We start from the raw sequence: 13,888 nt of genomic DNA, 5'->3' as shown, positions 1-13,888 counted from the left end.
GGCATATTGATGTAACTGACGGTATGATATATAACTGACAAGAGAAACATAAATTGACTAGGAATCGAGGTAGATCGCAAGAAAGCCTGATAAATCCACAGATGGCAGCAGGAATTCTCTGACAAGAGAAATGTAAATCAAAGAATAAGGGAACCCGCCCCGCAGGAGAGGAAAATCTGATTAACCTTGTTATAAAGGATGATGACCTCCCTTGCAGTGCAATTGACAACAACTTACTTACTCTCATGTATACAAAACCAACTGAGGTGAACGATGATCCAAATAAGGAAAACTTCCATCGTTCATAATCAAATTGAAACAAAAATATATAGGTAATAAGTGAAAGATTTTGATGCATGTCTTTTTCATTTTTGGTCGCCATCTTTGTTTCCGCATGTTTGTTTTTCTTTTCCAGCAATTCCGGAAGATTTGTTTCTGCCTGGTCAGTTCAGAATACGGAACTATAGAGCGGAATTCGGGTTGCGCACGCAACCGACGACTATGAACAGGTATGAGCTACACTTAAGGGTACCTCTTTTTTGTCTTTTAGACTTCCAAAGTCCCCCACTAACGCACGGCTGGAAAAATTAGAAAATCTAATTTCCGAATTTCAGTCCTTCTAAGCCAATATGTCAAAGATTTTGTTCTCTGCTGAAGTTTCACTTCCCCTCACTTGTGAAGAAAAACTAAAAGAATATTATTGCGCCTGTCTGTGATGTCATTACATACAATACAGTATTTTTTCAAAGAATCGAGCATGGAGAATAAGTTATCGGGGAAAACTCAGTCGGGGAAAAATTCGTCACTTGCTGGTTGTTGGTAAACACATTAAGGCCGGGGAAAATTTTCGTCGAGGAAAATATTCGTCACTTGTCCAAAATTTCATCACTTTTCCCCGACGAAGTTTTCCCCGATAAGGTAAATATCACGCACTAGGAAATGTGTAATATACTATGTACGTTATCAAAATAAATTACTGATTAGTTGAGAAGCAATTAAATGACGCGGTAGCAAAGTTTAATTTTAAGATGATCATGCTACCAAGCCCTTTTTCCGAGGTCGAAAATAGGCCAAGTGGAGTTTTATCAAATATCAGACTTTCCAGGGAGTTTTTTGCTTTAAACCCTGTAGCTACCATTGGTTAAGCTTACTTACCTACCGTGAATTACCGTGAATAGCACAGGTCAAAATCAAATATTGAAACTGTGCCGACGAATCGAGATTCTATTCAGCGCGCAATCAACGAAAACAAAAGTAACCATGACGACCATCCAAGATCTTGGATGAGGCTCAAAGTTGATATTTTTATTCCCGTCGTTGAAAACACAACTTACAAAAAGTCATCAATGCTTTGTAAAAAGAGTCAGTAATAGAGAATTATAACATAAAGTCTGTCTATTATTTCGATTCAATTAAAGTGACATTTCCATAATTAAAAGTTTAGTAATTACTGTTATACATTTGGGGATCATGTAAAAGATTTCTTTCAAAATAAACTCATTTCAATTACACTTGGAGGTGTCTGGGGAATTCGTAAATAGTAAACTGCTTATGGATTATTAACCGAAAAGCTAGACTGGAGTCGTTTATAATGCGTGTAATACTAATAATACCAATACTAATAATAATAATAATACGGGATTTAGTTTGTATAAACGACTGGAAGAATCCGGTCTTCCAGCCTTATAGATACAGGGGCTAGCTACGCAGAAACTTGCGTAGCGAGAAAACAATTTATCAAGCAACAACAAACTCTCAAAACGAAATCAACTCAAATGAAAAACTTTCAATACACAAATCCACACATATTTTTTTTCTCAAGAATTATTTTGAGCAGGAAAAAATTATAATTGCAATATTGACACTTTTCTTTTGTTTGGAGTTAGTGCACAAAGGTTTCTAGACGACTAAAATTGTTCCATTCATTACTTTTTGCTTTATTTCTACTATGTATGAATTAGTCGTCTAGCTTGCTAGACTACCGAAAAGCCGGTCTCTCTGGCAAAATATTGACCGAGTTCGCGACGTATTGGAACGAGCGAAGCGAGGTCCAATACGAGCGAACGAACATTCAAGAGAGACAGGCTTCCGATGATACACGTTTAATGAAGGAGATCTCTAATAATAATGATGTTCAATTTCTACAAAACAACCTTGATGTGGTGTATCAATGGACATCATTAAACAACATGCAGCTCAATGGCTTGAAGTTTGAACATCTTGATACACACCGGTCATTAAAATACAAATTTAAATCAAATTAAAGCAAATCTGATTTACATTTAAGTTTATGGATTGCAAAATGTATAATATCTCCCAATCATAGTTTGAACATCTTAATACACACAAAAAAATAACGAACTATAAAAGAATACTCAAATTACCTCTCAGACACTGGCTCCCCAATCGAAACAAAGATGGATGTGAAGGATTTAGGAGTCACTCTGGATCTGAACATGACATACAGCAAACATATCACAAACCAGTTCGAGAATGTCAATAGAATTATTGCTTGGAGTTGGAATTTAAGTTTGATTAAAGAAATCAAACTTAATCAAACTTTTAAAAGAGAATTAACCTCTGATACTCAGGGTATTACTTACCATCATTTAAAAGTGGCAGAATTATCAGTCAGGGTTGAGTATCTATAAATACCAAAATAGAATTGACCTTCGACCCCAAATGGTAAGTATACTTTACCAATTGAAACTCATTTGTCTATATAACCATAAAATATCGCACGGCAAGTATACTATTCAGTGATATTCATAACTTTATTTTTGAAAAACAATGATCCAATTTCAATTGGCGAGTCTGAGATGACCCAAAATTGCGCAACCCAAAATCTTTAAAACGGCATTTTTGAGAGCCCACGGGGTCAACAGGGTCAAATACTTAAGTGTATGCTATCCCGATACTATGCGACACAGAATTGAGGGGAGGGGTCAGGGTAGACTAGTAAACAAAAAATCAAGCTCCAAATAAAAAGAATCGAAGGGGTGAAGTTGCATCTCTTTTCTGAATTTCAACGACTAGAAGCTACTTCCCTCAAAAAACGTTGTTTAATTTTAGAACTTTTTTTAGGTTTTTGCGAATCCATCCAACTTTTTTGACTAAATGATATTTCATATCATGGAAACATATAAATAAATGAGCATTTCTAAAAATGCAATAAACAGAAAGAGTCCCGCACGGGTCAGACATACAGAAATCTGTATGTCTCCTCTTACGATTTTAGGTGAAGAAAAAGAGGCGTTGGAAGTAGCTTCTAGTCAGTGGCGTTGTGGCAGGGGGGCCGGGGGGCCATGGCCCCCCCAGCGGAGCTTTTTTGAAGGGGTGCCGAAGAGCAAGGGGCGCCAAAAGAGATTTTTTTTAAACGCCCCAATCTTAAAAATCATACGTTATGCGCCTTAAATTGCGCCCAGGACCAACTTTACTGAGATAATTTTAAAATACTTTTTTTCGCTCGCTTCGCTCGCAATACAGTTTAATTCGTAACTTCTTTGCAATCTAGCTAATTTATAAGTTTTTTTGTGTATAGCATTATTAAATGAAAAATCTAACTGCGCCCCAAGACCAATTTGCTGACAACAATATTGAAATCATAGAACATCAATTTTTTCGCTCGCTTCGCTCGCATTTCACATTGTTTCTTTAAGTTTCTTTTCACTCTAGCAAGTGTCAAATTTGTCTATTTTTATTTAGTGATTTAGGGTGTCTTGGCAGTCGATTTTTAAAAATTTTCTAGTCGGCCCCAACCATGGTGGGGCCTGCTGTTCCATTCATCAAAGATATATCTACTCTTCTCCACTAAATATTTCCTTCCTCATTATGCCTAGGCAAATGAATTATTAAAAGTTTAGAAACTGGTGGGTGGGGGCACCACTTTGGAAAATTAAAGGGGGCGCCATTTAACAAAAATTGACTTTGGCCCCTCCAGAAAAATTTTCCCACAACGCCACTGCTTCTAGTCGGTTATTTTCCTTTTCTCTCACGCGCGCTGAATATTTAATTAGTGTTTACATTATTTGATTGACAGTTTTATTATAAGGTTATAAGTAATAACCGACTAGTTTACTAGTCTAGGTTCAGGGCGGTATAGCCGATTCCGTAATTCCCGTTAAACCTTCTTAAAAAGACCAAAATTCCCCCTCCCTAAAATTCATTTGAAATTCAAGATTTTTGTCAAAGATTCCGTGAAATTCGAATATTTTTTACCAATTCCGAAAATCTGCAACAAAGATTCCTTTATCAGTTATGAGTTATGACCATGTAAAATTTACGGAAGGTGATTGTATGCCTTGTGATCCTTGTGGAATCATCAGCAAACGTGTTAAACCTGACAGTAACACCAACAAAAGTCAGAGAGCATCCAGCTACGGTGCGTAAGGTTATTCGTTTCAAACTTTGGTACAACAAATCATTTTGAATTATTCGGTAACTACTAAAGAGAAGGGTCAGGGTCAAAAGTGGATAAATCCAAAGAATGGAGTGTGGCAAGGAGATACAATCATGGTCCGTAATGTTTTAGGAAAAAGGAAAATTCCCACGAATTTTCAAAACCACAAACGATTTGGAAGTATAAATTAGGTTGGAAGGGTTAGAGTTTTAAGTTAGGTTGGAAGGGTTAAAGTTTTAACTTTGAGTTTTAACGCTAGACTTAACACTTAAGACCTCAGAATCTGAGGACCCAAAAATTCAAAAATGGTGCAAAAAAGGCACAAAATATAGCCTGGAAGTCTATAAACCCGTCCCAAATTGAAACATCCGATTAAATTTAAGAGATGGCCCAAAATCGACTTTCTCGCCCGAACTCCAAATTTCGAAAAACGAGGAAATAAGCTAAATTCTAAATAGATGTTGACCATGATTGTAGACAGCTGGGAAAGAGGGAATCTGTCCTCGGGTTTCGTGTTCGAGCTGTGGTCGCAAACTTACTCACTTATACCTAATCAGTCAACTTCCTCCTCGTGTATTCCAGGTTTTATTCACATTACTGATTAGTGAGGTTAAGTATCGATAGATACTTCACGACGACGGACGAATTTTCTCTAGCCTTCATTCGCGCCAAGCCACTTTTCTACAGGCTGATCGAAAAGCAAGCTAGACTTATCCCGTGTATTATATCCGCTTTGCTTCTAGAACGGAAAATCAAGCGGAAATTCGTTCTGGAAGCAAAGTTGATTTCATTGCGGGGTAAGTCTAGCTTGCTTTCCGATCAGCCTGTAGAAAAGTGCCGTGGCGCGAATGAAGGCTAGAGAAAATTCGTCCGTCGTCGTGATTTATCTATCGATACTTAACCTCACTATTGACGCGCCGCCGAAGACAATACCCTGACGTAAGCATATCGAAAAGCTGATAACACGCGTAGGGAACGTGGCTGCCAACTAGTTTTCTTATCGAAAAGCCGAAGGATGTGCTAGGAACGAGGATCTCAATATTACCTATATCATGGAGGTATAAAGAAAGACAGGAGAAGTATGCTATTGTAACCAAGCTCGCCCTACGATTAAAAAAGTTACGATGTATGCATGCTCATAATCTCATATATCGTGCATTTTTAATGAGCTCTTTTATCCATAGGTTAAATCTTATTGGCTCATTTAAGCTTTAGAAATTAGATGAGACGAGATTCATTGTTTCTGACATCAGTGTAAGAAAATATTTGGACTAAAAAAAGGCCTGTAAACTTGGCAATCCTTCATCAAATGATAAGATTTTTCGATCAATGTTTTCTTTCAGGTGAACTCTATTGCTTGATACTTTCCTCTAAAATTCTCCAGCGACTTTATGTCTACAAATTGAGTCTGAAATCGTGTGTGCTTATAAAGAACTTTTCATTTTCTGGCTTGAGAAAATATCTTTTCAAAACAAAATTGAACGGATAGCGAAATGGAACATAAATTTGTTTCGTGGACGAAGTTTTATCTAATTTTCGTATATTAAAAGGCTAGAATCTTCAATACTGATTATTAGAATGTTCAGAGCAAACTTGAGTTCTACTAAAAAGTCTTATTTCATCGGGCGAGCTTAGAATTTCTTTTGATACATTTTATAAAAGAAATCAAAAGACTTTAACGACCAATTACCGACACATTCAACTCCTGTTTTCTTTATACCTCTATGCCTATATGATTAGTTTGAATTAAAAATGAGTTTACTAACGTTTTTGTCTTCTTTAAAATCCCTTAAGCGTGGGGACCATAAAGACGTGCTGTGCGTCGGAATAAGTACCCCGTAAGACATTATTAAATATTAATGAAAATTGTTACTAGCTATTAGCTATTAGTTGTCATTAAAGGACATTGTAAAAACACAGCTCTCTCCTCCAATGTTGTTGAAATAAAGGATTTATTATACTCGTAATAACTCTACTATCTCAAATTTGTCATCTAAGACGGAGAGATAAAGCTACCTGATTGCTATGGCAACTCGATATTGTGGTAAAAAGCAGAGTTAGAGCTTCCTCAAAAGAGAAAAAAGTTTTTTTTGCAAAAATTAAATGAGATGCATCACTTTATTGATTAAATATGAAACTTGCTAAATAGATGGAAGTGTAGGTAGTGATTTTTCTAACGATAAGATACTAATCTTAGAATTTTTGGTTTAGAGTTCATATTGTACAACTATTAATAGACTAAAAAACTGACGATTATAAGTCTTGCAGTGAAAATTGAGGGGCGAAATATTTGCTTTGGATATGTTAATATACATGGCCCCCGTCACCGGGGGGGCCAGGGGGGCCATGGCCCCCCCAATATTTTGCAAAGTATTTTTTTTTACTTTGAAAAATCTTATATATACCGTTTAGAGGGGTGAAATAAGGGCAAAAAGTCGAAAATTTTCTTCGTCGCCCAGCCATGGTGGGCGACATATTTTTTTGGCCCCCTCAATTCGATGCGCACGCCGGGGGCCATGATATAGCCTGCACTTCTTTATGGAAAGTTAATACACGACTTGCAAAATTAAAGTCTGAAGTCATAAATCACGCTTTTACTCGAAATGTTATGCGTTTGCTACATTGATTGATAACTGTAAGTTTTGGAAATGAAAATAAAATCACGTGATTTTTTTTTTCGATTCGAGTAATCGCATGTTTTGACTCCGCTCCTATAATTTTGCAGCCCGTGTATCTATCGTGTATCAATCTGTCAATGGAAACTAACTAGCTTATGTATCTGTGGTGTTTTTCTGTGACGGAGATAGTTAGAGTTTGATTTGTCTAGATCCTGACTGATTGAGGACGGCGGTAAATCAGTATTTCAATGGGCCTAAACTGCCGGTTATCCCAACTCTTTTCAGTCTCTTCGCAGTCCTGCAAATATATAAACTTGCTACTAAAATAAGCTCCATTTTCAAGATATAATATAATTTCGTTCGTTAAGGTAAAATATTTTGATTATGAACTTGTCTCCCGGGAAATTTGATTTGAACACGACCGTGTGCGAGGATACAAAGTTTGGGTCTCAAAATCGGGCCTTGCAGTCTGACAGTTGTAGAAAAACTTAATGAATTTGTGCACAATCTCTCCCTTAAGATCTGGAGATCTCGTAATGACGAGATCAGAAATTTTAGGACGGAAGATATAAAAAATTGGATCCAAATCGAAAAGGGGGTCGATAAAATTTCCTATCTTAATTGCTGGAATATCAAAAAAGTCTAATGTTTACAGATCTATTAGTGGTTCCTAGTTTGTGATAGAAATGCTTTAGGGGTTTAAGGGGTCAACAAAGCTTTTTCTTCATTGATATCTTTCTGCTACTTAACAGGTAAAACATAAGGACATATTATAGAAAGAAGAAGATGGATAAAGTTACTCAAGCTATGGTGGCTCACAAAGCCAGTGCTTTAAAATCTGATATGAAGAGTTTTGGAGGTGGTTTGATAGGAGACGAAAATCCGGAAGATGAGCAACGTGAAAAAGCTGAAACAAAGAGGCGCCATAACTCACTAAAAGATATGGAAGAGCGACGCGAGCGTCAACGAGCAGAACGCCAGGAAGTGCATCGTAAACGAGAGGAAGATCGCGAAAAAGTACGAAGTGATATTCGTAATAAGTATAAATTGAAAGGAAGTCAAAGTTACGATGGAAGTTATGGTAATAACAAAGGTTCAAACGAACATCAATTATCTCAACAAACTGAAGAAATTTGCCAACAGGAGGAAAAAAGCTGTTCTATACAATGATGAATCTTTAATGCCTTTCCAACGAAATTCCAGTGCATGATATTGGATTTAGGCTCTTACATCTAAAAGAGAGAAATCTAACCCAGTGATAACGGTATCGTGGAATTGATCGCAACGCCAGTTTCTCGCTCGACTACACGACCTATTGCTCCTCGTTCATATATGGAGTGTTTGGAATCGAGACAGCCTCGTTTTAACATGGTGCTCATCAAAGTCCAATTCTTTGAGTTCGATACAATTTTGTATCCCTCAATGCAATAATATTTATCTTTCCGATTTGGTTGTATTTATTAAATTGTATATTTTCGGGAAAAAAACTATTATTTTGTACTACAGTGTGTCCTGTTGAAAGTTTCAAAGGTAAAATTAAATTCAAAAGGATATATATTCTTTTTTATTGAATAGCTATACAATGGAGTTTCCATAATTCAAAAACGCACGAGGAACACAAATGTAGTAAAGGAAATTTCGAGTTATGGAGTAAGGTTTATAAGGCATAATTGAATGAAGGGACCAGAAGACTTGTTCGAGTTAAGGAGACATCCGAGTTAAAGAGGTTCGAGTCAAAAAGACCCTACTTTATTACTTTTGAATTCATTATAAAAAATAGTCCGTGTGAAAATGCAATTACCACTCAGTAGAGCTGGAAGTGAATTCTTATTCTTCGACTTGACGGAAGTTGTGAAAGAATTCGTTCGATAAAATCGAAAAAATATGTATCTGAGACTAAGACCTGAAAGTATGTATATACCCAAAATTAAGCCTTTACAACAAAGGATATGAAGTTCATTTTTGTCTTCTTCACTTTTCATCTTCATTTTCAAAATTTTATTACTTTATACTTATGTCTCACAGCCCCGGTAAAACCTTTTCCTTTTTGATTGAAATCTCAATGGGGATAAAAATTTAAGTTGTTTTTCAAGGTTAAAAATCCAGTGGGGATGGTTTTGGAGCACAATTTCTAAACAATGAATTTCAAATGGTGATGAAATCAAAGTCAATTTCTCAGTGGGACAAAATTTGCTAAATCTTCTAATGTGGCTGGGGTGTTACTTTTTCTAAAAACTATAGCGATCTGAATTATCTTTCAAAAAGAACGACCGGGTCTTTTATCTTATTCTCTTGAAAATCATTTTTAGACACACAAATACATGCATCGATGGGAATTGTACCGTTATTTTGTTCTTCTCACTTTTCCAGAATCTTTCTGCTATTTTACCGGAATAACCGGTATGAGATTGGAAAGGGTTTACTTCTAAAGGTACGGAAAATCTTGTGTTTACTCACGAAAATGCCTAACTTTCCTTAGCTCATTTTTCAACTACCTGAAGTTCTGGTCTTTTTCCGCTAGAAAAGTGGCAAAGGAATCTTAGTGTGGAAATGGAAAGCTTATACAAAACGATGGTGTAAGTAAGAAACTCTAACAAGCCTTTGGCTATCCCGAAATAATTGAAATGAAATGACACGAGTGGAAAAATAAATAAGAAGTCGAAAATAACAAGAATTCATTTTAGGTCTTAACAAAGTTTTTTTGCAGACATTACTTTCACGAAAAGGGATTCCAAGACACTACCATGACAATGTCATAACGGAAAATGTATTGCTAGTTTTGTTTTCCGATCTGCAAAGCACACTAAACAGCTTTAGAACGAAGAATACCGTATATGCCGTAATGCTAGTCTAGCATACAGGGCGACTAATTCAGATTGTTCAGATGTAGCAGAAATTAATAGACCAGCTAATTGTAGTTTATACTATATGAATTAATATTATCCAATTATGGGATTATCATGTAATGCCCAAAACTGTATTACATGAAGTATAAGCGACTCAAGGCCAATGAAGTATAAGCCCGAAGGGCTAGAATCGAATCTCCTTGGTAGGATTTGAAGCCAACAAATCCTACGAAAGCTGCGCGGCCTTGAGCGGCTCGCCAGATTGAAAGAAAAAGTGAAGCTTTAAAAAATGCGCCTTATTTTTGTACCGCTAAATTTCGAAAAAAATATCAATCGTAAACAAAGGAATTGCTAGATTCAATCTGTCGTCAAAAATACGGCGCATTTTTTAAGGCTTCACATTTTCTTGCCTGAGAAAGGTTAGAGATTCTTCTCTAGCCCTTCGGGCTTTAAACTCAATGCTCCAGGCTACCGTAAATAAGTCTTGATTTGTTGTTTTTAATAAAAACATCTTTGTCAAGTTTTTTGTCTGTACATCAAATACGACTAAATGTATGGATTTCATCTCCAATATATATACAAGTTTGGGCTTAACTACACCCGTGTCTCATTGACGGAAAACCTATCTCACTGGAAATTTGGTCAAAATATCCCCTACTATTTTAACCCCGACTTTCATTTCATACCCATTTGAAATTCAATGTTAAAAATAGCACTCCAAAACCATCCCACTACATCTTTTTAGCTTGGAACAATAGAATTCATATTAGGAATTTCAATTGAGATTTTGATGTGAGTTTTTATTCCCGTTGTTGAAAAAGACTCCATCGAGGTTGGGGTTATATAATCTTTTGTATCATAGTTAACGCGGTTAAGTAATTGGAGACCTATATTTTAAGGGGGGGGGGGTTGTACTTTTACGGTGTGACGGGATTGGCCCTTTTTTAGTACGGTATTACGGGATTTGACGAAAAAAGAGACGGGAAAACGGTATTTTAAAAACAGACGGTGACGGTATTTAGGTACATTTTTGCCCTGTACAAGCCGGTGTGACGGTGCTAATATTTTTTCAATTTTCGGGATTCCGGGATTCAGCAAAGATTTTGACGGGAAAACGGTATTTCGAACCCCTACAAACCCCCCCCCCTTTTAAGACTCGAAATACTCTTCCATTTGCTGATAAATGATCTTTATAGTCGCATTAAAAAGAATTCAAATCAAAATTCTGAATTGAGGTTTGATAAATTGTTTCGGTGATTGCATAAAAATTGACTGGTGATTAAGATTAATAATTATTAAACATCTGATAATTAAGTAAATTATTTGTCAATTTATACAAAAATTATTTTAATTTCTCTAAGGTACTCTAGGGCAACCTCGTTCCCAGGGCCTGATTCTCACTTTTTTATAATTTTGATGGTCGTTTCGAATCGCTACATCTTATATAAAAAGCAAATCGTCATGGGGACGAGGTTGACTCTAGGGTTCCCGAATTTTGAATGAGTTAGGATTAACAATTCAAGTGTACAGCCTTGTCTCAATGGCTTGTATTTATAAAATAATGTACAAGGGTGTGCCGTATTTCCACACACCTCAATTTCTTGGTAAGTTGCCCAGTTAAGGTTTTGTTTTTAAATAAGAGTTATCTTTACTCATCAATTTGATGGAGGATTTTTCATGGCGGGGATTTCTGAAAAATATGGCATGATGGCGTGAACTTTGGGTCCACTGATTGAATGTAAAGGGTGTACGACCAATATACAGGTGGATCTTACCTAGTCTTAACTAACAATGCAACATGCAAATATTTGATATTTATATTCAATATTTTTTAACATTGAGATAATAATTCTTCTTTTTTTCCTTTTTTTTCTTCATATTTAGTAAGTTCTTCTGATTATTAAGTTTTTTTCGCGTATTTATTTCTATGAAGAGTATTCGAAAAAAAAATTGTTGGTAAGAGATTTAGCTTTTAAGTTTTGTAGACTTTGTACTGACGTTATCAAAGGAAGCAAACCTTCAATATTTGTTTTTTTTTAGAGAAACAGTAAATCGGCGAATGCTCTGACGTGCGATATCTTACGCATATGTGTGTCTCTACTACTTCAATTCTTTGAAATTATATTTCTCATGAATATATTCATAAGGTTATTATTTTGGAACAAGAAGAAGCATATTGAGATTTTCTACTACTCAACAAGGGAAGCCACAACTTTATCTATCATAACATATTGATGATGTTTTGAACATTATTTGTGAATATATTTTTGTTCTATTTTTTTCTCACAGCAACCTTTCATTTCAAATTTTAAGAAATTTAGAGTAGAATGGTTTTTGGAGATTTTGAAATTAAGTTAATTTATTTTTCATTGATAGTGTCGCATTATTAGGAGATGCCTTGGAGTTTTTACAAGATACTTCACTAATTGGTCATTTAAAGTGATAGAGATGACGCGTTCTTTAGAAAAAGAAATAAGATTCTTTTATGACATCTTAACGACCAACCAAATCAAATAAGAGCTTGTAAAAACTCCAGCATGTCCCATTATTAGGATTGCTTGTTTTGATTCTTATAGAGTACAACGTAAACGTATACTTTGTAGAAGAGATTGGTTTGGAGTTTATCATACTCGCATACACGTTTTTTTATAAGAACATCTAAAATTTATGAAGCCTTCGTTCTTAACTTTTTCAGATTTAAGCCTGAAAATGTTCTTATCATGTTCTTATTTTCTAAATTTCTGTACGTTTTTCTAAGAAATCGGGTGTTTTAGAGTCCCCAAATCCTCAAAGTGTTCTTAACTTGCTCTAACATTCTAGTCATCGAAGCCTTATGTTCTTATATAGTTTATTCTTATAAAAAAAATTTAAAGACATCAGTGCAATTACTTTGCCGACATTTGATTTGACCCTAATTAATACAAACCCAATCTGAAATAGTTTTTTCATGCAAAGGTTTAACTTTAAACACCCCTATGTCACAGTCGTGATGGTAGCCAAATTTTAAAATATGACAGAAATTTCTTCGCAGGTGGAAAATATACTATACACCTTTAGTCCCTCTGGAAAATTGAGTTTTATTGCATCCCTCCTCTAAAATTTAATGGAGAAACGCTGCCCTCTAAACTTATCCTATTGGATTTCACGAGGTGAGAACAATATAGAATTTCTATCCCCTTGGGAGTAAGGGATTTGGATATAAATTTTCTTTCTCACTGTAGGAAGAATTTCCACCGGGTGTCTTTTAAAAAGTAAATTGACAGATTTATATTCCAAGCACATTAGTGGAGAGTGAAGGGGTTTCTTATGACAACTTTACTAAGGTTTAATAATATATACCCCCTTCTTACAGACCCAGTAGGATTTTTATAGCCAGTGAGGATAATGACGGACCGAAACTCGATTTGGGTTGATATTTTTTATGAATAGGGATATCAATTTTTTTGTTTTCAAGTTAGTAAATTCAGTGGGGATGGGAAAAATAGTAAATATTTTGCAGTGAGGATTGGTTTATTTAATTCTTCTCAGTTGGACCAAAAATTGGAGGATAATTTTCCACCGGCGGCGATGTTTTGGCCAATTTTTCCTGTGGGAAGGGTTCCCAGTGTGTCTGTGAGAAGGGTGTGTAATTATTTTTTTGACCTTTGTGATGAATAAATCTGAATAACGAGGAAAATTATATTGAGTGGATTAAATATCGAAATTCAAGGGGCGGCATTTCTTTGTAAGTACAATCAGCAAATAAATCATTGAAATTTGAAACGGACTTTAAAAAGACTTCATTTTGCGCTTGTATATATTGTGTTGTTTTCTTCAGATATTCTATTGAATTTTAAGCTACGAGGATGTGGAGTTTCCGCAACATTTAAAGTGAATTATACATAGACGAAGTTGACTGGAATATCTACTGCTTACTAGATATCCGAGGGTATACACTTTTTTGTAAGAACAAATTTACCATGGTGGCAAAACCCAGTTTTTTCGGTTGTTTCCACATTAATGATTACATCATGACAGGGTTCAGA

At 35.5% G+C, this 13,888-nt stretch overlaps 1 protein-coding gene across 1 annotated transcript; it reads left to right on the top strand.

Moving 5' to 3' along the window:
* Positions 1–7,803: 7,803 nt before the first annotated feature.
* On the top strand, positions 7,804–8,187 carry LOC136823248 (complexin-like). The gene has a single exon (XM_067079428.1). The coding sequence runs from the start codon at positions 7,804–7,806 to the stop codon at positions 8,185–8,187; it is 384 nt and encodes a 127-aa protein (XP_066935529.1).
* The last annotated feature ends 5,701 nt before the right edge of the window (positions 8,188–13,888 follow it).

Source organism: Clytia hemisphaerica, unplaced genomic scaffold (genome assembly GCF_902728285.1).
Source record: "Clytia hemisphaerica strain Z4C2 unplaced genomic scaffold, Clytia hemisphaerica genome assembly, whole genome shotgun sequence".
NCBI lineage: Eukaryota > Metazoa > Cnidaria > Hydrozoa > Leptothecata > Clytiidae > Clytia > Clytia hemisphaerica.
The sequence above is the reverse complement of the archived record's forward strand: the minus strand, read 5'-3'. Positions and strand labels throughout refer to the sequence as shown.

Coding starts and splice junctions, on each gene's coding strand:
- LOC136823248 (XM_067079428.1), top strand. CDS start 7,804: ATGGATAAAGTTACTCAAGCTATGGTGGCTCACAAAGCCAGTGCTTTA.